The sequence below is a fragment of the Sparus aurata genome, chromosome 8 (assembly GCF_900880675.1).
Source record: "Sparus aurata chromosome 8, fSpaAur1.1, whole genome shotgun sequence".
NCBI lineage: Eukaryota > Metazoa > Chordata > Actinopteri > Spariformes > Sparidae > Sparus > Sparus aurata.
In genome coordinates, this window is record NC_044194.1 from 21,108,042 (window position 1) to 21,132,973 (window position 24,932).

General features: G+C 39.2%; 1 protein-coding gene across 2 annotated transcripts in view; it reads right to left on the minus strand.

Moving 5' to 3' along the window:
* LOC115587356 (ethanolamine kinase 1) overlaps positions 1 to 24,932 on the minus strand; it is a 31,884-nt gene that overhangs the window by 2,525 nt on the left and 4,427 nt on the right. Inside the window, exons 2-8 of one of the 2 annotated variants that reach the window (XM_030427186.1) lie at positions 24,438 to 24,700; positions 22,973 to 23,125; positions 15,614 to 15,762; positions 14,963 to 15,046; positions 12,870 to 13,030; positions 8,655 to 8,728; positions 7,589 to 7,791 (exon numbers count right to left, since the gene is read on the minus strand). In XM_030427186.1, the coding sequence (XP_030283046.1) occupies positions 7,620 to 7,791; positions 8,655 to 8,728; positions 12,870 to 13,030; positions 14,963 to 15,046; positions 15,614 to 15,762; positions 22,973 to 23,125; positions 24,438 to 24,700 (1,056 nt within the window). In that variant the 3' untranslated portion in view covers positions 7,589 to 7,619. The remainder of the gene's footprint in view (positions 1 to 7,588; positions 7,792 to 8,654; positions 8,729 to 12,869; positions 13,031 to 14,962; positions 15,047 to 15,613; positions 15,763 to 22,972; positions 23,126 to 24,437; positions 24,701 to 24,932) is intronic. The other variant, XM_030427187.1, reaches the window with a different exon arrangement.

Genomic DNA, 24,932 nt, shown 5'->3' on the forward strand with positions numbered 1-24,932 from the left:
GAGTTAAAAAAGAATGGTCAAAATCAACTCAGAACTTGCTAGTATATTATCCGACCCTAATTTTCGCCCCGTTTCTGGAAAAGGGGAGAAAATTACTATCCACCCAGGTGCCATGTTTCCATCTTTGCCGACTGGAGATTAGTCCACTGGGTCCTCTCAGTTTGGGCTCGAGAGTTCAAGATATCTTTAAACTTTTTATGGAAAATGCCACTGGTGTTTACACAGCAGATAAAAGATGCTATCAAGTTCACAGTTGATTTCGACAATTCTTCGACAAGTCTGTTTGTTGAATTTCCAGATGTGTACTTTTTGATTCATCTGTATTCTGTAACTATCATGTGAATTAGAAATGGACAAAAAAAATGTTTTGAGGTCACAATGACCTTGAACATTGACCTTCCATCACCAAAATCTTATCAGTTCATCTCAAGTGGAAATTGAAGAAAATTTGAATTCCCTTGAGGCATTTCTGAGATATCACATTCGAATGAATGGGACGGATGGACAACTGAAGAAATGAAAGGCCTTCTATGCACAGATGCATAAAACGTAGTGGTGGGACTCGATTAAAAAAAATAATCTAATTAATTAGAGGCATTGTAATTAATTATTCGCAGTTAATAGCATGTCAATATTTGACACAAGAAGCAACATTATTAAATTTAAATGGATTTTCGTATATGGCTGAATCAATGAATATACACACAAATGAGCTTAAACAACAAAATCGTGTTATTTTCATCACTGATTGTTAACATAAAGTGCAATATGAATAAAGAATATTATGATTGCACTGTTCACAAGGCACAAACTTAAATTCAAGTTAGCTATATTCAAGCTTTTTCAGGACTTTTTGTAAAATGTCTATGTCTTAAGCACATTTGTTTTTAAAATAAAAAACAGCACTTAGTACAGTACATTCCAGAATGTACCACCGAGAATCCACTTCGCCAGTGCATTTGTTAATTTGTCAGTCGTGGACTCATGTTGGCTCTGAACCCTGTCATCTTGTCGAGTGTGGATTGGTGACACCGCCTGCTCCAACTAGGATCGTTGTCTGTGCTAGCTGCAACATATTTGGCATTGAGGTGGCAGCGGAGGCTGGAAATGCTACGGTGATTTCTTGCACAGTTTGCACATAACTGTGCTTTTATCCAGATTTCCACCCGGTAGTTTTCTAAAACTGAAATTTCCACCCACCGAACCTAGCAACGACCATAGACATGATATACGTAGACGCCTCATGATGTGCTGGAATGTAACCCAGCGTTGCGGCCATCTTGGTTAGGTCTCCTCACTGTATGCTAGCACCAGAGTCAATCGGAATCAACGGAGAGCGAGCAACTATGCCCGTATTTTGTGCAGTTTACGGTTGCAATAACCGGCGCAGTATTGTTAGCAGATTGCGGGGGATTACCTTTCACAAGTAAGATTTTAAATATTTTTTTTTAATTTAATTTAATTTAATTTTTGTGACAGCGCCCTGTATCATAACTAAAGCTCTGCCATTTGTAACCGTGTGAAAATCCGGTAAAAATTCGGGGAGTTATGATTATTGTAGCTGTGGATAGACCTTCCTCAGTAGAAATAAATGCAGGGGGGGGCGCATTAGGGACCCATCCAAGATGGCGGCCGCGCTGATACATCAACTCCAATAGGCAGCGTCAGTCAATGAGGCGTCTACGTATATTATGTCTATGGCAACGACTTCTCATCGGTTTCATTTGTCGTGTTGTGTCCTGTGCATCAGTATTATGGGTTTGCCGGGAACTCGTGCAACGAGCAATGTTCCGTGCTGTTTGGAATGCAACATTTTTTTTTTTTTGTTGCGTAATTTTTTCTGTAATTAATTAATCGTAATTTACGCAATAAAGTCCCAGCCCTAATAAAAAGGCTAACTTGTATACTGGCAAAAGGAAAAGGTGAATATTGCCTACTTTTGGCCTGTTAACCATGTTCAATACATGTAAAAATGGTTTATGACATAATCAGGGTGATTTACTCACACTTAACGAAGCTCCTGCAGTGGGATAGGAGATATTACACATCCTATTTTATGGCTGTTACTCATTAGGATAAGTAAATTTATCTTCAGTCTTAAAAACTGGGGTGGTGCTCCTATTAAGCACATAATGACAGGTGTTTTAATACAATATACAGATATGAAACTATTAGATTAGTAACAGTACAGCATTTTTCAGTAATATAGTAATTTCAACTGTATTAATAACTATATTGACTTTTCACTCTGTATTTAATTTTTTTTGACATTATAATAATCTCCAGAGCGTTCCATTAGTATTAAGTTAGAAATTCCGACTCATAAACACTTGTCATCTCGCCCCCAGTGTACATAAAAGCAAACATCTTGAGGATGTACGGTGGATGTGTCAGTCGGAAGTTATCGTACAATAATTTTTCTGGTGTTCTTCACAAGTCACAATGCAAACCCTGCTCATAGCTCAAGGTAGGCACTATGTGTTCTGTTTGCAAAACATGCATAACAATATAGCATCAAATCTCTATTCAATGAAGCAGAAAGTCTGAAAGCTGTGCCAAAGTCTCAGCACATTTCAGAACTTAACTATGAGAAAAGTGGTTTTCAATAAATCTGATGTCTGAGTACGCTGTTGCCCTTGGCCATTATACTATAACCTTTGAAATTAAGTGAAGTTTCAAAAGCACAGAAAATGGAGGCACAGAGAGGAGTTTGTCCTTTAATCAGTGCTTTCACTGAACTCCTCAATGCCAAATCAGTTTTCTCTCCCTTATCGCTTTGTGAGACAAAAAGATAATTCTGACACATGCCTTTTAGTTACTTGTACTCCATCAGTCTTGTTCCCCACCTGTATCTCCGTGAAAACTACTCTGTAATTGTCGTGTCAGGGTCTGGCTTCTGTTGTTTGGGCCTTAAAATGTTTTCAGTTTCTTTCTTGTAATTTCTTGGCTTCATTTATGAACCAAATTTAGATACAGAATGTACATCTGTGGCTTGCAGATAGAGCAGTACAAGATGTGTGTAACCTTAACCAATGGAAAGTAATTGAGAAAAAAAACCTGAGGTAATAGAAATCCTTGGTGTTTGTCAGAGCCAACAGAGCGTTTTCTCTCAAAAGGCGTTTTCTATGGACAGACTTAATTTGCTTTGAACTATATGCAACAGTTGATGACTCACAGTTCTCTCGTTCACTCAGACAGCAAAATGAAGCCTTTTTCTAAACGCGACAGGATCAGTTCAAATGACCACCAAATGATCACCAAGGTGAGATGTTAATGAATCTGTAACAGCATCTGTTTTTTTGTTGCGTACACAACATTCAGGCAGCTGCAGCTATGGACAGTGTTGGGGTAGTTACTCAAAAAAGGAAAACATTAATTCACTTATTTACTCCCTGTGGAGGGTGATTTGTTAAACTACTTGTTACGTTACATCCACGCTAGTCCTCAACATCGCCAGAGATGACTTCTCCTGTAATTGCTAGTTAATAAAGCTGTCAAACCTTACATATGCCCATATCAGTCATATCTTCAGGGAGGACATACACAAGATTTTTCATGTTCTTTAACAAAGTAAATACCACGAAGCAGACAGGACATAACGAAAGCTGCCCAACGGCACTTAACAGAAAGATGATATGTGCAGTAACAATCTCAAACCCTACCCCTACCACTTAGCATAAATATTAATTGTCTCCATAAAATATAAGAATAAAATACTGGCCATCCTAGCACCAGGTGAGAGACTTAAAAACACACAGTTAAATGGGTTTACAGTAGTGTCTGGCTTATATGACAATTATCAATAATATTTGTTTGATCAGTAACTGTAATGTGATAACTGAATTTACGAAAAGTCAAGCTCAAAGATTTATTTATGCTTGTGCGTTGAATAGACGCTGTACCAATGGCGTATAGCTTTCGCGTAGGTGTGTGCCCTGTGCCTCAGCAACAGAAATGTAACACATTACACGTCACAGCAACGCGGACTGCAATGACTATGACCAGTAGTTTCCCCAGTAAATGCACTGCACTCATCGACTGTTGTAGTCTCTCCTGACCCACAGGCTGCTTCTCCTCTTGGATTATACTCCTCTCTGCACTGCCTGAGTGACTCTGGTCGAGAGAGAGTGGACAGGCTGAGTGTCCGAAGGGCAGGCTTCCCCTCGACGAGCAGCTCGGCGGCAAGCACTGGCTCGAAATGAATATCACAGGCACAGAAGGGCAGGTCCTCGCAAGGGAGGCAGTGGGTTCCACAATGACCTGGCTCTCACCCATGAAAAGGGGCAGCAGGTCATATCAGCTGTGGTTAATTAATCATAACTCTGTGAGTAACCTGATGACAGGCAAAATGATCTTGACCGTTGTTGGGTTTCAGGGTTGTGTGTACTTGACTAAAGATCCTTTGTGAGGTAAAGAAAAACAACAACAACAAAGAAAACTCCTCTCTCTCTTACACTTTTTTATGATCAAGAATGGAATTTGTGTATTTGTTGTTCCAAAAATGTCTACTTCTGTTGGACGTCTTCTTTCTGTCCAGCCATGTCAGGTCAAACTCAGCAGTCGCATCTCTTAGTTAAACTTCCTTTCATGTGATAAAAATAATTAAAGATGATCCAGCTTGATCTGTGCAATGCTGTGACTTCTACCTTCAGTACTTGGATCAAGTAGCTCTTGAAATATGCATGAAACATTATCTGCTTTTCTTCTTAAAAAGTTAACATATCTTGCACTTTGAGCCATAGCATTTAGTATAAAAGATGAATGTCAAAGTCATTAAAGAGATAATCAGTTAATTGGAATACAAAGAGAAAACAAAAAACCCTTTGAAAAACGTATTGGTCAAGAGTTTTGTTTTATCAATCTAATTACCCATCATGCCCACACTTTTCATGAGTGAAATTATATTTGAGTGCGACAATTTAAAAGAACAGCAACCTTCACATTGGATCCCATTCATCCGTATTTTTATGAAGGGCGACACCTACAACTAGCGTGCTGAACATTTATCATCATCAGAGATGAAACTGAGACGTTTTTCTATTTAGCAGAAGTGGGGGAAAATGAGCTCCCTCCAAAGTAGGTATTCCATTTCACAATGTGCTTTTGTGCATAATTCGCTCAATTTTGCAGTCAGGCTATTCCAAACAGTGGGCCTCCTCCTTGTTCATTTCCTCATAATAATGTCTTTGTCAAATAGCGGCTCACCTTGCCAACACGTCCACAAATCTAAACCGCTGCCTCACAGACACTTTCAACACATGAATAAAATCATATAAGGAAAGCAAATATGGACGGTAGAGGGAGGGCGGGTTTGCATTCCCCTTGTGGCTCCCTATTGTCACTTCTACATCTGGCCCTGGTTAAAGCACAAGGCCTCAGCGACGCCTGTCACTCGTTGGGAAGTCGGCAGATTTGGCTCAGGGGGATAACAGTGGGAGGAAACACACACACACACACACACACACACACGTGCACACAGACATCCAGGGTTTAACTCTTTATCTCTTTCTGTGTTAATCACAAAGGCATAAAGCAACAGTATGTTGTGTGTTCTCTCTTAAGTAAAGGGAAGTAAAACCGCTTGGTTAAGCTAAGGGGTAAGGCTGTGGTCATGTGAAGTAAATCATGGTTAAAGCTGCATTAATCATTATATTTTGAATCAAATCAAATGACTGGGTTTAATGTATAAAGATCTCTTGCTGTAATTAACCCACAGAGAAAGATTACGGAACGGCCACAGTAAATTTTATGGCAAATTTACAGTTTTGCATTCATAAACAATTTTACAGTTCAGTCTCACCGCCGCTCAACCCTCAACCTCTCAGAGGCAGCTGTTTCCAGCAATGAGGCTTTGATAAACTCCCTGTAAGCTAACATGAAATGATAGCGGCTAGCTTGTGTGGTAGCAAGAAAAGAGTCTTGTGTTTTGTTGTGTGTGTTAGCATGAAAAGAAATCTCCCTAATAGCAAAAACAAACTTTGGGTAAAGTTTTTGAAAGATCATTAATGGTCCAAATAAAAAGCTTCTCTGTCATAGGAGACAGTTAACAACTAGCTGGAGAGAAAAGCTGAACATCTATAGCAGCTAAGGCAGCACAGTAACCAGGATACAATGTTAGCATAAGTCCGAGTTTAAAGGAGTCATCACCTGGTTTTTTACGTATCCAGTCCCCCTTGGATCGCTTTGGATCAATTCTTAAAACTTATTAGAAAAAAATAAAAATAATAAAAATCAAACATTGAGCTTGTTCTGACACTTTTTCATACCGCAACTTTCTCACGCGAGATTAAACGCGAGGTTTTAACTGGTCCGGATGTGCATTGTATTAATATGTAATGAGGCACGCGTTGATTGGCCGCAGGAAGGACAGAGCTGGAATGGGGGGCGAGCCTGCATGCACACAGACTCCAAAACATAAACAGCCCCCTGTCATGGCGCACACACTAAATGACGAACCTTACGGAATTCCGGCATATATGTACGAGCCGGAGTTGGAAACCGAACGGGAGAGTGAAGAGGCAGAGACGGTGGAAGAGACAGGTATACAGCAGGATGTCTCTGAATGGTAAATTCTTTTTTTTTTCCTTCTTACTTTTTAATTTCGAGTGAGTGTCTTCTCACCTTGCCTGTAGTTAGTTACAAGCATATGCAAGTAGCCTCCTGTGGTAACGTCACCACAGGAGCAGAGTCAAAATCTCGTGCTTTAGGAACGCGCACTATTGTGCACTATTCCTGTTCGGAAAAAGAGCCAAAGCGAAAAAACTGAGCCACTTTCAAACTCCAGCTTTTCAGGCAAGTTTCAACTGAGGTCCAACACCAATATGCATGATTTAACGAGAGAAATTGTGATTTCCGGGTGATGACTCCTTTAACATTTGTTCCAAACGGGGCGTAACACGGTCACATTATCTGCTTATTGGCTGACTTTCACGTCCAGAGGTGGAGGGGAAGGCGGTGGTGTTATTATGAGCAACAGCTATTTTACACGGCAAGTCGGACCATCTCAAGCTGTTTTTGGGGCGACAAAACTGGGCTTTTTTTAAAAAGGAGACCTGGGGACATCCCAAGCTGTTTTTGTGATGACCAAAGCAGGTATTTTAAGTGTTTTTTGTGTCTTAATCTAAGCAGAACACAAGCACAGCATTGTGACAAGAGGAAAAAAAAAGATAAAAGACAAATTTGCAACATAAAGAAACATTCAGTTTTAACGCATCTGTGGTTTTAACATTTGTAACATTTCTCCTGGAAAAGTAGCCAGATATTCCTATAGCCAAGCTATTGCATCCATTTTTATCTCCTCTGTAAGACCTTTTTCAACATGATAGGAAAGTTGCAATAAAATTACTTGAATGTTAATGCAGGTTGCTTCATGCTATTTCAATTGCAACCTTGACCACTGCCACAAGTCCCCTACTTGACAGCATTAATGTTCAAGGTTCTGAAAGTCCTTCTTTTCGGATATTTGTGTGTGTGCATTGAAGCTGGCAGGGTAGCAATGCCTTCAAACGTCAGACCTGCTTCCCCACCGTTACTTTTGCTCTCATTTTAGTTTATCCCTCCAGTTAAGGAAAGGTAACCCGACCCTCACCATGCACTTTAGGACAACCTCAGCCAGCGGCTTAGAGGAGCAGACGTCTAGCAGGCGCATGTGGCCCAGCCAGGGATGAGAGACGTATATGTAAGGAAGGACCGACGGCATGGGAACAATAGTGCCTCTGTGCCTCGGCACCCCTCTGGATCACATTTCCTCCGAGGTCCAGATCGAAATGAGGTGGGGGCCCTGTCGCTGATCTAGCAAGCGAGGAGAGAAAGCCACACAGAGGGGAGGGTGCCGTATGTCAATAGTGATTAGGATCACGATCAACTGTGGCGGGTGTGGGGCACGCAGAGGAGGGAGAAAAAGTGGGGGTGAAGGGAAACATTTCACCCTCCTGAACTTTATTGTCTGGTTGCTGGTGTTGAGGAATGTCTCCTGGACTTCTTAAAAGATAACTAGTCCCTACGTGGATCATAATGTATTTAAAAACAAAAGAAATTTGTTGGGATTTTTTGGTGAAAGCTGAGCCTTTTCGTCATTTCATGATTTGTGGTTTAAGAGTGAAGAAAAGCAGAGCATTTAAATGGCTTGTCTGTTTTCAGAGGTGACAAGAAGTGTAGAAAAAGGGTGCTCGTCCTGAGTGCTTTATTCCAGATCGTGGGTACACAAAGTCTTGAGGCAACAGTGGAAAAAAAAAGAGATACTTCCACACTCAGGGCTCAAGTTTATAGGCCTTTATTGCAATTTCTATGGCAAAAAAAGTCCTTGTCAGGGAATCCTAATGAAGATCCTGTTTGTCTAAACAATAAAATAGTGAGTGCTTGAATTAAATTTGCAGGATTGTTTTTCCATTCATGATCATGCAAGTCATATGATGATGGTCAGCAAAAAGGGGGTCCCATGAAATGACTCTGACAGTGTTAATGTGAAGGTTGTGTTCACTTTCAGGAGCATGTTGATTTGAATATTAACACTATCAAACCTCTCTGAGGACTATGTTGACGCTTCATGACCCCTCAGTCACCAACCTCCCAATGCGGACATGAGGTAACCACAGAAAGGCTTTTTCTCTCGATTTTTATGGACCCTTCCAGCTGTCTACGTCAGAAATACAAACCTTTGGAAGTCAAAGTCAATCGAGGAGAACCGTGATTGCAGGATGGCCCAGAGACCCCAGAATAAGTTGGAGGCCTGGTAGAAGAGAAAGAAAACAACATGACAGGACAATGACATTAGTTTCCACTATTTATGTACTAAACTAGTTTTCAGAGAATGTAACAATGTTTTCATTTATTTTCCAATTCTGTTTTTCAGGAAGCTAATGATCTTCATCCATTTAATTTTTAACTGTAGGTTATGTTTTTACCTGTTTGTGCTTGTTTGTTGGTTTGTCACCAGGATAACATGAAAACTACAGAACAGACTTCCACTAAACTAGCATGCATGATGGATCTCAACCAAGAATAGACCCCATCAACTTTTAGTGCAGATCCAGGATTTTTTTCTCACTTTCTCTCACATTATAGGGATAGTTACCATGTTTTTTCCCCATTTTCATTAACTTCTCAGGGTCTGCACGATTGATTAAAACATATCCAGCCTGGTATCTATTTGTGGGAACAATTTCATATGGATCCCAGTAGAAATCCAGATGTAGCAGATTAAAAGATGTTTTATTTGATATTGAATTAGGCTCAATTGAATTAAAGGTGACTGTTGGGCCTTGGTGGAAGTATGTGCTTTACTGAGTGCCATTCTTGTTGCAAAATGGAATTACTTGACGAGAGCTCCAACTTGTATGCAGTTAAAGTAGTAATTCATTTTTAAAAAATTAAATTAAAGCAGTGTGTGTGTGTGTGTGTGTGTGTGTGTGTGTTTTGTAATCAAAATCACAGTAATAACCGGTGGCGGCAAAAACAAAAAAACAAAAGAACATTTCCTTTACTTCTGTAAAACCATGCTGTGAAAACAGCTTACTACTGTATTAAAAACCTTAATGAGATAAATGATGGTATTATTAGCTAAACGTACTTAATGTATCGAAAGTAAGTAAGTAAGTAAGTACAAATTCTGCAGACGTATGGTCCCTCTCAGTGCTTTTAATATCATATATGATGTTTTACGATTAATAGCACTGCTGCATTTATGTGTTGCATGTTAAAGGTACAATATTTGCCTCTGAGATGTGCTGAAGTGGAAGTAGAAAGTTGCATGAAATGGAAAAATACTTGAGTAGAAGTCACGTCCCACCACTTGCAGTAACATGAAAGAACATTATTTGATGTGCGTGCATGCTCAGTACAATACTTGATGTTGTTGGCAGCAAGAACGTGTGACTGACATGTAATTGTCATGCGCCCTTTTTCATGATCCAGTTAGAGCTTCAAAAGCACACTTCCTCAGGTCCCCCTGCAGGGAGGTCGCAGCAGGGTCAGATGTCAGCGTCTTGCTTGAGAACACTTCAGCATTGCAAACGTTAGCTGACAGAGACTGAATTGAATCCATCTAATCGAATGACAGGCTCATTAACTACATGCAGCTTGTCCGTGATCCTGATATAGAACTGTGATATGTCTCAAAAGTGTAGAGATCTGGAGTATGTCTGTGGCATTTGCACACTTGTGAAAATATGTTGTAAATTTAATATCACAGATGATGTACGCTTTCACCAACTTTGCTTTTCTCTGATGTTTTACTGCATTTCCCCGTGCCGTCGAGCAGAACTGTTAAAAACTCACTTCTGTGACCTCCAGTTGTCGTGTTATAACTGCTCCCATGACTGCTGCTGCTGCTGCCTGCCAGTTGCAAGCTGCTCAGTCAGAATGACAAACCTCTGTATTGAATGGTTCCCTCCTTAATGGCTTTGCTCACTTAGGCTTGCGGACTTCCATGCCTCCATAAATTTCTGTTGTTCTCCACCCTTATTGTAAATCTTCATGGTAGGACCACTAATAGCAACTCCTAATAAGATCCAGACGGGCCTCTGTTCTGTGGCCCAGTGATATAATCACATTTTTATTTGATAATCAAATAAAGGGTGGAATGAAATACTTGAAGAGCAATGTGCGGTTTTCCTTGGCTTGTCTCCCCTCCCTGGCAGATTTTCATCTCTAATCTCTGTCTTGAGTTGGAGAGAGAGATTGAGCGTGTTTCCATTATGATTAATAACTGCTCTCCATTAAGAGAGCATTAGTTTAACACTAAGCAGAGACCATCAGTGACAGGGAGCCATTGATAAAAACAGAGATGAGAGACGTGTGGGGAGTGACATCACAGAACCGCAAGCTTCAGCCTCGACATCACGGGGGTTCCCTGTGGAGGAGAGGACGAGTCGTAAAGACCCCACTGCGTCTTGGCACAGTTTGCCAGGGATTACGATTCGGAGGAGGCAGCTTCACGCTGCAGAGCTTTGGCAGCTGGCCAGGCTTTGTCGATGCCACACAGCGGAGCCACACAGCTTTCTTCAGTGCACACTGGTTTCCTTGGTTCCTGAGTTATGACTATTCATCTGTATTCTTATCTGCTGGGACATGGCTATAGTGTGAATTCAATGTAGTTTGATTATACCAAGCAATAATTGAGTGATATGAAAGTGATACAGAACGTTAAAATAGCATTCAGCACAATTCATGAAAAAAGGGAGCACAAGAAAATTCACAAAAATATCCAAATGCATCAGACTGCATGAATCTTGTCATGAATCTTGTCATGAATCTTGTCAAGCCGGAAAACCAATCTGAAAAATTATCTGTTTATACAGGATACGATGTGAAACAATTTTCAAAATCCAAGACATCTCCAAGATCTGTTTGTGTAAATGAATGGTAAAAAATTGCGTGGACACAAATGTCACTGTTCTATTCCTGATGTACATGGTTTATGAAGACTCCTATCAGTCAAAATGTGTAGGGATAGGCACTAAGTTAATAAAATATTATTTTTGAACGTTAGCAGAGTGCCTCAGATGTTAAGTCAAACTGCCTACATACTGTTTACCATAGACTTTACTTCTAACCCAGTGCATACTCCCTCTATTTTCTCTAGCAAAATAATCTAAAAACATATTGTGATTGATGATTTTGTCTATAAAATGTAAAAGAGAGAACAAGCAATGTGAATTCAAGTTGCTTGTTCTTCTAGGACAAACTGTCCCAAACCCAAAGACAGGCAATGTAATATTATATTTTTAAAAACAACAAGAAATGTCACATTCGAAAAGCTGGAACAAGTTCATTTTTGCTCGAAAGATTACTTGATCATCATAAAGTTGAACACTGACAGGAATGATCTTCAATCATGAGAGGACAAAATAATTATTTGATATTGTGACAAATAAACTAATAATGAAATACTTTGAGGATCAAATTTAATCGAGCCAAGTACCGAATACAGAAAGACAGCATGTAAATGGCAAAATTCTGTTATTTATGAATATTCTAGAAAGAAGAAGAAATTCCTTGAGATTATGAAAAGCAGACCCTGTGATTTTCTCCATTAACAGGCTCTGTATCCCTCATTTTGACACCCGGCTGTCAAAAATGAGTGGAGCTGGAAACTTGGCTTGTTATGCGTCAGTGATCAATTTCTCCCACTTCCCTCGAGTCAAGAGTCCCCCTCGGTTTGTCATAGAAAATCTGATTTCAATCAGCGTGATGTTATCGCCTCTCTCTCTCAGCCCATTTCAGGCTTTATTTCTTTTCCCTCCTCTCACTTCTCCCTCTCTGTCTTTTGGCTGAGGCGCAAGTTATTTTAAAAAGTAATATGCTTCCTCATCATTTCTGGGCTATTTCAAGAGACATTCACACCGCCCCAAAATTGGTAGGACAATTCTGCATATTGTGTTGAGCTATGAAAGCACTTTTAGACAGATAGCCCAGCACCACTCGAGCCACCAAAGAATGAAAATTGTGGTCATAAGAAAAATAATTTTGGCTGCTGTCTTTCATTTTTTCCTGCGGCAGCTTCTAATCAACTCAGATGGAGTCCATCAAACTTTGAACAGTGGCGGGTCAGCTGTGGATGGGGTTTGGTTTTCTTTGGGGATTTTTTTTTTTTTTTTTTTTCTGGGAGCTGGAAAAGTAAATTGTTAAAATGTGATGGTGAGGTGTTGCCGCCCTGTCATTTCAGAGCTCTGCAGACACATGGATATTGTTGAAATGCACACACTAATCTCACAATATTGAGATATTTGAGTCCCTCCGAGAGCAGGACTTAAAAAAGGGAAAAAACTGTTAAGAGATTTGTCACTTTCCAATGTCTTTCTGAAGTGTTGAGGCGCTACATTATGACATATTTCAACATTTCAACAAAGTTGGAGGGAGCAGACACTCACCAGTGAGAATTTGCAGACCTGAACGTAGAGCTGTGTAACTTCTGCCTCTGTAACAGTGACCTCACGTCCCGAGCTGTGCTTGTAACTCTCCAGATAGGCCGTCAGCCAGTCTCTCTGCAGCTCACGGCTGGGGTAGAGGCTGTAGTTGACATCATTCACACCTTGGACACAAAACACACACATGCACACACATGCATGCACACGCACACGCACACACACACACACACACACACACACACACACACACACACACACACATACATTTTAGTGGAGCTACTGTCAGAGATAAAATTGAACACAATGCCTTGTCAACTTCAATATTGCTATGTGGATAGTAAAAATTCAACAGTTGAGTTTGTTTCTTGTTTTCCTTGTTCTGTTTTCCTCTTGTTTATGTCTTGCTCTTTTGACTTATTTATTATTATCTATTTTGTATTTTTTTTTACGAATGCTCATCTTTTCTGCAAACCCCACTGCTGCTGTAAAAATGCTAATTTCCCTTTTTTGGGACTTTTGTTTCTCTTTTGTTATCTCAAACTAGTTTTCAAGATTTGCCACATGTGCTAAGATCAGCTCAGCCTTTCAGTCAGTAAGTCGTCAGTGAACACAATGTTATACACACATTTATCAAAATGCACTGGTTATAAAAAAAAAAAAGGTGTGACAGCACCCTCACCTGAGCAATCTCCTATCAAAATGGTGTAAATGAGTGCTCAAAAAATTGGGACACTATGACATGAATTAATTTTGACTCCAACTAATGATTTTCAAAGATCAAGTACTTAATAATAATTTCTACAATTATTTGTTTGGCTTTAAAAGATCAGGTAAAAAATGTTGTCAATCATTACAAAAATCTTGGGTTTTACAATTTATATCTTTTCAAGCTGATCACTTTAGATGATCAGACAAATCCTTCATAATAACTTTAATTAATTAATACATTTGCCTTTTAACTGATTTTCCCATGACTTTGTGAATGCTGTTTTTGTTTGTTTTATGTCCCTTATTAGCCATATTTTATTCTATTTTTTTAAGAAAATAGTGATAATGCTCTTCCCGGTCTGATGTAAGAAACATATTGTTATTGATGTAATTTAACTCAGCACATGTTTAACAGCATTTAAGCAATATTTTAGACAAAATTGTACTTATTTCTCCACTGTATCCTCTTCACAGCAAAGGTAAGTACTAACCATAGATAAAACCACTTAACAGGGCATAAAATAATTTGAATGAGTTCAACATATATTCATAAAAGAGTTTAACACTCACAGAGGCAATTGTTCTTCATTTAGTACTGTATATTTTAGTGCAAGATTTAAAAACTGAGTTTTGGGGGGGTTTTGTATGTGGGTTATCAATGCTTTAACTTAAGGGCCCTGAATATGTCCTCCACCACTGCATACTGAATATTTAATTGGACACATACCAGAAAATAAGAGGCTTTTTTATGACGTGTGCTACAGATGAGAATTGATGTACGGTGTAAATGAAGGACAAGTGGACACAATAATAATAATTGACTGCAGCATTAACAGGAAAATGTGAAATGAAAAAAGGGATTTATACGATGTTACTAAAAAAGCCCCCACATATGAACATTTTTGTGCTCGTTCCAGCCAGAATTTGGCATCGCGATCATTTTGTTTGGAAGAAGTTTGCACAACACCGCTGTATCTCAAACATTATTTCATTTACAATCATTTAGAGTTGACATGAAAGCTGACACGACATGGTTCTTCAGAACTGTCTAAACTTATTAAATGGATGATTGTTCCTCAAATGTTCAAATTAACCCTGTCAAGCTTTGCTGTGACACAGCTGGCACATCAAAGCCACTTCTATCACCACACAGAATACACACTGTACACAGCAATTTGTCTTAGACGCTTCAGAAGGACATAGTTTCATGGCAAATAATAGCAGGCATAATACTGAAATGATATCACAGTTAAAGAGACAGCCCAAACTGGACAATGATTCTCCATATCGCAGACTGCATATACAACTTGATATTCCACATTAGGCCGTCTTATATGAAAAAGATTTGGAGGAAAATTGAACCTCTCCTCATCACAGCACAAACCTACCGGCAAATTCATTGAAGTGATTGCCAATATCGAAGGCCTGGTAGTTATAATCGGCGTACTCATAGTCGATGAATTTCACCATTCCTGGTGGAGGATGGAGAGGGAAAGCAGCGGCGGTGGTTACCAGGACAACATGATGAACACATCTTAGGTATGGGCGTTGAACTGACGACTCGCCCTCCCTTTATTGAAAGTACAGAACCTTGTGGGACTCAAAAGAAAAAGGAGTCTCTTTTGACTGACACTCACACTGGGCATCCTTGTAAAGCATGTGAGAGGAATACAATCATAATGAAAGAATACAAATGAGGTAAGATATTTAATAAAGCGGGAATGCTTTTTCAGCGCTGCAACAGTTTGCGTCTGTGTGGGGGAAAAAAAGGGAGGAGGTACAGTATGCAGACTCCATGAGCCGCATTATTACAAACTGATGAAAGGAGAGAACATTTATCTATTTTCACGTAAGCTTCAGCGTCAGACTCTTCATTCACAGGCCTACAGCTAAAGAGCTTGAGGCAGTCTTTTATTCTGAGCAGCATTCAGTTGTTATTCAATGCTCCCACTATATGTCTTTGTAAAAATAATTAATACATACCTTATTATCACCATTATATCTACCATGTTTTAGTGATGTGCACCCCTGGTCCTCACCCTCTGTGTGGTTGTAGATGATGTTTTTTGTCAGAAGGTCGTTGTGGCAGAGCACGGTCGGAGAGTCAATCTGAGAGAGGTGTCTCCTCAATGATTCCATTTCAACTGACAAAGTCTCGATGCTGGGCACCTCTCGTAGAGTGGCAGGGCTGCAAGAGGTAAAACCACTGAAATCATTATTTTTTTTTCATGACAGAGAAGGCAAGCTTGACGCTCCAGCTTTTTTGAGGAATGTTTCGTGAAAGAGGGCCGTCTTTCATTCAGACCCGTGGCAGACAAGGCAGTGGGCACATTTCGAGTCAAAGTTTAACTTTAACCAGCTTAACCAGTGTATGATGATTTATACTAAAGGCTGCAGAAAGACATGAGCTTTGAATCACTGAATGAGACAAATGCAGCACCGATACATTTCATTTTAACAAAGTCATCACACACAGTGTCATCACAGGGTTTCACGGGGAAAAATACAATAAAGGGATTAAACAAAAATTAGACATGGGAAATTTTCAAAATGTCTCATCTCTTCACATATAAATTTCATATTTGCACATCTGAACTAAACTTCAAACTTGAAAATAAACTAATGGGTCTTATGAACTGGATATTTTTCACATCTGGATGAAAAATGTTACATTTTGCAATTTTCATTCAAATTGTGTGAATTGCATATAAAAGATGTGTGTGTCTGTGACTTGTTTTTTGTTGCATGTGGATAATAACTTTCACAAGTGGAAACAAATTGTGGCACATAAAATCATGTGAAATGTGCTTCTTCATATGTGACTTCCACATTTTCACATACAGATGGATATTTTAACATGTGAACTAAACTTTGAATATGAAAAGAAAAAACTGGACTGGACATATTTTTTCAAATATGAATGAACATATCAACATTTCTTATGCGGATTATAAACTTTCATGTGTGTTTGGCTTTGTCACATGTGGAAACAAAAAATTGCACATGACATTTTTTTTTCTTCATGTATAAATCACACATTACAACTTTTCACATGCAACTGGCTATTTACTAAAACAATTTTAATGTGAAAATAAAATCATGTAGGAAATGTATATTTTGACATGTGAAATACAATATTCATATGTGGCCAGTTGTCAAATGGGGAAAGAAAACAAACATGAAATTAAATGAACTGTGCTTCTTCATATGTGAATTACACATTTTCACATGTGAACTAATATTGAAAACGTGACCTGCACATTTTCACAGGTGATTGGCTTTTTTCATAATATATCAAACACAATAAATGTACATTTCACACACGGACTACAAACTTTGATGTGTGAATGGCTTTTTGTCACATGTGGATTAGAAATGTCCCATACGGAAAACATGGCACATGAAATAACATTAAATTTGCCTCGTCATATGTGAATTTTCATACATTTTCACTTGTGAACTACAACTGAATATGAAAAGAAAATAATAAGGTGACTAGACATTTTCACAAGAGTTAAGCTTGTTCTAACAATATTTACTTTATTTATATGTGCTTGTCTTTTTGTCACATGTGGATTCGAATTTTTACATGTGGAGACAAAACACGGCACATGGAACTGCATGAAATTTGCTTCTTCACATGTAAATTCCACATTTCTTACACATTTTCACATGTGAACTACAACTGAACGTGAAAAGAAAAACATTTTCACACATGACAAAAAAAAACATCCACATCAGAAACTTTCACATGTGAATTACATACATTTTCCAATGACGTTTTGTTTTCTGTAATATAAACAGGCAGATTAAAAGAACTTTGGATCTTATTATCAATACAGTACAATACAATAGGTGTTATTCAGTTTTGTCTCTCTGAGGAAAAAGTTTGGTTATCCTGGTTTTAAACACTACAAGAGTGCCTTATTGTAAAGTGCTACTATTATTTCTTTGTTCCTATTCAACTGTTCTTTAAAGGGCTCACTTTAAGCAAGAATTTCCCTTTCCACATGGTGACTCACCTGCTTTTAAGACTGATTTGTCTGGATTGTAGCAGAGTTATTTTCCCATTGTCTACTGTGAATGATGTTTCAGAGGGTTGTCAGCCGGGGGAGGGGGAAAGACAAATCATAGCCTAAAAAATGTAAAAATCCTTGATTTCGTCGTAATAACTGTTTTGGTTACACATGCTTTAAACATTGGCCTTTAGAAATCTTCATAGGTTGATATGGTTCTTTGAAAATGTATTGTTATATGAAAAGAACATGTGTGTATACAGCAGTTAGGGAAAAAAACTAAAACAGAATGCAACTTGCATAAATGAGTGGAAGACCAGACTTTAATGGCGCAGTTGTCAGAGGGAGTAAGAAAGGTTGCTGAAAGAATGCAGATATGGACGGCAGACTTTGTCATGAACTCCGCACTTCTCTTCTCTGAGCAACATGTTTGTAAACTGAAGCAGTTCAGCGAGCCTCGTCGAGAGGTTACATGCCTTGTTTTCACTCCGTTGATTACTCCATCTATCAAACAAGGCAGTAATGTCCTTGGACGTCAGTGCAAAATGCACCTGGAAGAAATGCTGCACAAGCATCCGCCGTCTAATTAATTTTCGCGTTTCCTTTTCTGTCGTCAGGCCACGATAAGAGGGTAATTTAAACAGTGTAATTTAAACACTACCTATTTATTCGTAGGGGAACAAACAGACGCTCCGGTATTATACACACTTGTAGACATAATTTAGTGAGGCCTGTTAGGAACGCACAATAAAAGCAGAGGGAGCGGAGCCTTGTTTATAGTCGTGGCACAGAGGCTCTGATAAATCCTCCCACATGTCCTCCTCAACACAGTCAATTCTGTGTATTATTTCCAAGAAGGGATTGATTCAGTAAAAGTCTTAACTTTCCTTTAATGTAAAAACAAATATATATCCTATATATACCTTTTTAAAATAGCTGTGTCTTGCTGGATTTTGGATCTGTTTCTTATTTCTTTTTACTTCTGTTGTCACCTGAAATTGTGCAAATACCGTAAAATTCAATTCCAAACTGCATTTTCAAAAACTGCCGGCCTAGAATATAGAAGTCAGAGTGTTTGATTCGAACGAAATCTTTCTGTTATTTAAAATCAACCCCCTCTGACATGCATAATTGATCTATCTCCTCTCTAATGTGAGTTAAAGCGCACAGTTGAATGGTGAATCACCCTGATTCCTTTTCAACCCCTCCGTTTCTTTAACTTAACAAACTGACTTTATCATAGAAAGCCACGATTACTCAGAGTCAAAAGCTAAATGAAAGACTTGCATTGACTTTAAATGGAAACCTGTCGTCTTGCCATCAGATCTTTTCCTCTCTCTTTTCTGTCCCTTTCACAAGAAACAGTATGTCAAGTACATTCGCCTCCTGCTCCTTGTCAAGTCTCTGTAAGGTAATTAGTGGAATTTCCTCCTCTGGTGCTTCATTATCAATGTGCCTTATTTACATATGATTTCAAACACCAGCCGAGCACTGCTGATTTTTTCTTTCTGTTTTTTTTGTCTTCTTGCGGTTTTATGCAATTCATGGGAGTGCAAACGGGAGACGTAGCAGGGGGCCTTTTTGGAGAAGAAGACGTTGCACTCCGGCTTTCCATCGCTTTTCTCTCTTCTCTTTTCTCTCGCATATCTGACTTGTACTGTGCACTCTCTCCCCGAAACCTTGCAGCTGCTGCAGCCTCTCTTCGCTCCCTCTGCCTCTCTCCCTCTCTTCTTCTCTGTATCTGTATCTCTCTCTTTGCACAGCGGGTGGCTTGAGAGCTGAAGACCTCCTCTGCAGGTGCAGCCTCTTCCTGCTCTCTCTGCCTTTCTTTTAGCATTTCCTCTGAAGATCACATTCATACCAGCACTCGTACATTCTCAAGTACAAAAGTTTCTCTGATGCCTGTTTCAAATCCCTTTAGCTTTTTTTTTCTTTAAAAAAAAAAATATATATATACATCTATATATATATATATATAGATATATATATATATATTTTGGTCTGCTCTGCCTTTGCTTCTCTGTGTGTGTGTCATACATACACTCAAGAGACCATTAGGCCCATATAAGCAAATACACGACATGGACATGAGATTTAACCTCTTAAATCTTATTTCTTCATTGCAAATCTCATAAATTCTGTTGTTGCATTACTTCAATCAATCTGTCTGATTTTTAATAATACTTAATGTTATCTACAAATCCAAACTACTGATACTGAGTTGTTCTGTGTGTCTGTTTGAGCAGCAGTGGACTGTGTCAAGCCCCTCAGTCGCACAAATGTCTCACAATATAGCACCATCTATTGGGCCTCTAAATGTGGTGCAGTCTCCTTCACTAGATGTTTAATATCTTGATCCATCTCATATACTCCTATACTACTTCTGTTCTGTGTAAAACTGAAGCTTATAAAGAAAAATAGAGTTAAACCTGAGAATAGACATATGGACAGTTCACTCCTTGTCTGTGGTTCATTTCACCCTCATTGGCAGTGTGTCCTTTTATGGATCATTTTATGTTGGCTGAACTCATTAAATGTTCACTTAACTGTTGGTGATGAAGTCAAAGATGTCAAAATCAAAGACTGGATGACAGATTCAATCCGATCTGCTGATTTTCCTCCGTCAGAGCAGAAATTAAATATCAGTCCTTAAAGTGGATTTATAAAGAAAAAGTAGAGAAAAAAGGAAATGCTAACTAGGAACGAGAAACGTTGTCTGTGTCTCGTCTTCCTGATGACAAAGACGTTGACTCACGCTGGCTTTCTCTTACATCTGAATCCAGGGAGCTAAACCTTCTTATCATAAAAGACTGTCTCCTCCACAGTCCCCTTCCTTAATGGATGACTGAGTTCAGTGCCCACGTGATAAAACTCAAAGAAGAAACTCGAGCGGGTTCAAAAGCAACTGTGGGCCTTCCAGCTTCAGTTTGCGTGGACTTCCGACCCCTTCGCAGCAAACATAAACAACGCTGAACGTTTGACCGATAAGAGAGAGCTCTGCAGGAAGCTTGTGGGCCGAGCTCTGTTTCTTTGTAGTGTCTGGAAGGCCCCTCTCACCTCTCACCCCCTGACCCTGTCAGAGATAATGCAATGTCATTGCCACAGAGGCCCCTCCCCCGCCTCATCCCTCTGACCAATGACAGCTCACAATGACTGCCTCCTTCCACGTGGTGAATGTGCCAATGTGACTCGAGCACAGACCGTTCACTTTTGGCAGGTTTGAGAAATGTGAGAAAATGATAAGGCATCAGTGGAAGTGCTGCTCCCTGAAAGATAAAGATGTGGGAAATGTTGCTGGTTTCTATCAAACGGATGATGGTAAAAAAAAAAATCATACTCTTAGGTGCCGCCTAACACCAGCAACAGGTATTTGTTTAAAAGGATGTCACATCTAGTTCAGGATTTAATAATTGACAGCTTTCTTCTCCGACTCATACTTTCATTTGAACCTTTTCTACACCTGACGAGACAGTGGACCAGGGTTACCAAGACTGTTGCCCCCGTAGTTACTGTTGCTACGCCTGTCAAACTCTCCATTCTTACATGGTACATGATGCAGTTTACAACAACAACAGTAGCAGGACAAGACTCAAAAATTGTGGTCAGTTTTGAAACAATAGGTTCTTGATTTTAGACAGAAGAAGACAAAAGCACTTCTTTCATCTCTAATTGGCGACTGTTGAAATGACTTTCAGCTGTACCCACTTATTCATTCATCTATTAGGAATTACATGGGGGACAGGGGGGTCCAATAGCCAATATGACTGTCACTCAACATATAATTTAAATAACATAATAATATGCACCAGGAAAAAACTTATAGTTGTAAAATAAAGTGTTTTTTAGTTTTTAAAGACTGGGTCAACTCTTTATGTGCCTCACAGTGGTCTTGTGCAGTTCTAGTCAGTAGCTTCTTTGCTAAAGTTAACTTAAAACAAAAGGAGTGTCTGACATTTTTATTTACATCTCCACTCAATAGAATAAAACACATTTATAGTTATTACAAGGCTGTTCTATCCATTACCTCACAGTTGAATCTTGTGTGTGTATAAAGTGTTGTAGTAATGAATCCTAAAGCACAGAAATCACTTTGCATTTTTGCACATTCGGTAAATGCCTGAAATAATGTCTGTGGTTTCCACACGCTTAAGATATTTCAACGTTTTGTTCTACAACATGAAATACATCATTAAATGTCCCACAATTTAACTATAAGGCACTTACATTTCTGTTGCTAACAAGTGGCTATTATGCTAACTCTGACTTTCCAACTTGTACGTTGATCAGTTAACAGAAAGCATGTATAGTAATTGTGTAGTAAGACGCTTAGTGGTGGTGATGTTTAAGTTGTGCGAAAGCCTAATATTCTGTTGAAAGCCTAATATGAGCTTTTTACTACTAGTGGTTTAATTTACACTTCATCTGAGAAGGTTCTCTTGCTGAACAAAAGTGTGTAAGCATCATAACCTTGTGTTTGCCGCAGGGCTTATTTTCAGCAGTAATCCAAAATCCAATTCAAAAATCCCATAGGCTTTTTGTCGTGAGAAACAGTGGCGATGCTAACTTCCAGATTAGCCTTAAAAATATGTCATTGTTGCACCACTCTATGCACTTTAAAGCTGTGTCTTTTAACATGCTGGTACAACCGTGAAGTTATTTACCTTTTAATTATCCACTGTAGTTTAATGGTGTTCATCAATGTGTCTTCTATAATCATTTAATACAACAGTTAGGCCTATTCTAGTTAATGTCAGAGTGTATAGACATTAATTTCCAGGTCACTAAACAGTGACGTTTAGGGTTGTCATGGCTGTTTTGGCTCTGACTGATCCACCAACCTAAAATGTGCCTATTTGTCAACCTGTGAATGACACTCAGCAATCAACTATGTGTCTCCAGTCACTCACCCCATCCTTGAGCCAGTCCTTACCCTAAACCTGAAGTTTAGCCCTTGCTAGATGTAGACACCTTTCTGTCCACCAAAATCTTGTTGTCAATAAATCTAAGGTGATAAATCAGTCATACAGCTGCAGAGTCACAGTTATGTACAACAAAATAAAATAGTTGTTAAGGTTTAAGGTGGCGAGTTATGTCATTGACTTAACATTCTTTGGCCGAACTAACACCATTTTGCTGATTAAGTCCAACAAATCCATTATCCAGGCCTAATTTCAGAGCCAAAGCCTGAGCTTCCAAGATAAAGTTTGGCTTAGAAAAGCTACTGTTGAGGTGCTCTTGAGCAATGCCAGTGCTATTGCTCAGTGGTCAATGTAAGGCTGTGGTTGCACAGTAAACATTAATATGTTGTGTTCAGGAAGCAAACGTGTTCAGATGACTACGGTACGATATCCAAAACACGAGAACATTGTGATGATTTTGTACCTCTTTGTGCAGCGCTGCTCAGCTGGGCTGCTGTGGATGCTGCTCTGCACCAGTGTGAGAAAGTGGGACATTTTTGTCCAGAGCAGAGGTTCAACAGGCCGACCACATTTTGGCTGGATAGAGTGGATTCTCCCCATCTCTGCTGCGATCAATCTGCGGAGAGAAAACATTTTCTCAGATGAGCCTGGCTGACGCTGTTATTGCACAAACAACCATTATCAGAGTAGAAACATAACTCCCTTTCCATTTAGCGCTCTTATCTTGTTCTTCTTCACAAAAAATGGGCCTTGTTGCATTCGTGACCTTTTGACTACTTGAGTGCTCATTCTCGAGGCATCTTAGTGGTGACACTAAGTTTTCTGGGTATTCCCCACAGAGGGTATCAGGCAGAGCAGGTGATTGATGGGTATCGTGGCCCTGGCTGTTCAGCCTTGGCTGGCTGTGTTGTGTCCAACTATCCTCTGGAGAGAATAATGACGCTGGCCTGTTATCACGAGGATAATGAATGAAACCGGGGGCACGACTAAACAACATTGCTCAAAATGAAACACGACTCAGCTGAAGTAATTTAGAAAAAAAAACCCACCTGCATCAGCACAATGGAATTGCTCAACATATATGCATACACACACTACCTCATGACAAACACCACTAACTATTTTGTTAGAAAATAAATGTTCAAGGTTTCACGTCACTCTCAATAAACCTGTTGAATTTGCACAACTTGACAACTGGATGGACCTGAAAATAGTATCCATTGGCATTATTCGCTATTGTTGTGTTGAATAACGAAGATTCACACATTCAGCATGTTACCTGTGGTAAGTGGTGTCTTGGCTGACATTGATATGTTTTGACTTATAAAGCTGAAATTGAAAACACGTAGCCATTTATGCTAAATTATTACATCAACAGGCCATTATGACTTTTACTTAAATGGTAAGGCGTATTGAATACATTTGGCACAGTTCACTTGTTTCAAATGTCATGTCATGTGCCCCAAACACAATGATTTGTCCTCACAGCTTCTGTGATCCAATCACAGGATGTGTCTGGTTGTGTCTTACAATATAAATACATAGAAAGTTGAATGAAGGAGATTGTTTTAGGCATTTTTTAAACAGTGTGAAGCATTAGTTAATGTTCACATGTGTTTTTCCAATCCTGGTTTTATGATTAAATATATATATCTATATTTTGCCTTCAGTGTCTAATTACAGTATTAAAACTACAACAACAAAGAAACACCATTTATGAGGCAAACTACTCTTTAACTATGAACTGTGAAGAACATTTTTTCCCCTTTTATGACCAAATTGCGGGACTCTGGTCATTATGTTGGTGCTTGAACGGTCTTATTTCTAGCTGTGAATGACAATGTCAACCAGCACATTCACAAAAAAATCCTACACCTGCTCAGCACATTCGATAATGGAAATAAATCCAAATTTAAAGAACAATGGACCTGTAGATGGAGGGCTGCCGGAGCAGCTCATCATCTAGCACCGTTCCTCGAACAAACTCGTAGCAGATGCCATTCTGGAAGCTGCAGTAGATCTGAGGACCACAGCCGTGGGCGTGGAAGACCTGGAACATCTCCACCTCCCGGTCCCGGTTCACGAAGAGCTCTGTCATTTTGCCGTACAGACGCACCAGAACACAACCAGGCTCCTGGAGAGAGCCCACGTAGCAACCAATCAGCTGGTTGGTGATTCCTTCTGTGAATGTCTGGAATAAAAGGAAATCAAAGGGGAAATGATCATGGAAAAATACTTTGAGCTTGGATTTTTCGGGCTAGAACAAAGCAAAGAACATCTCCAAATAGTCCAACATTTAAAACTGACAATGACTTTCTATCAACTTTGTATATTGATGCTTAACAGATAACAACTGTGACAATGCAACCTCTTAAAAAGGGGGACTTGTCTTAATGATAGTATCTATGCTATTACATGTGGAC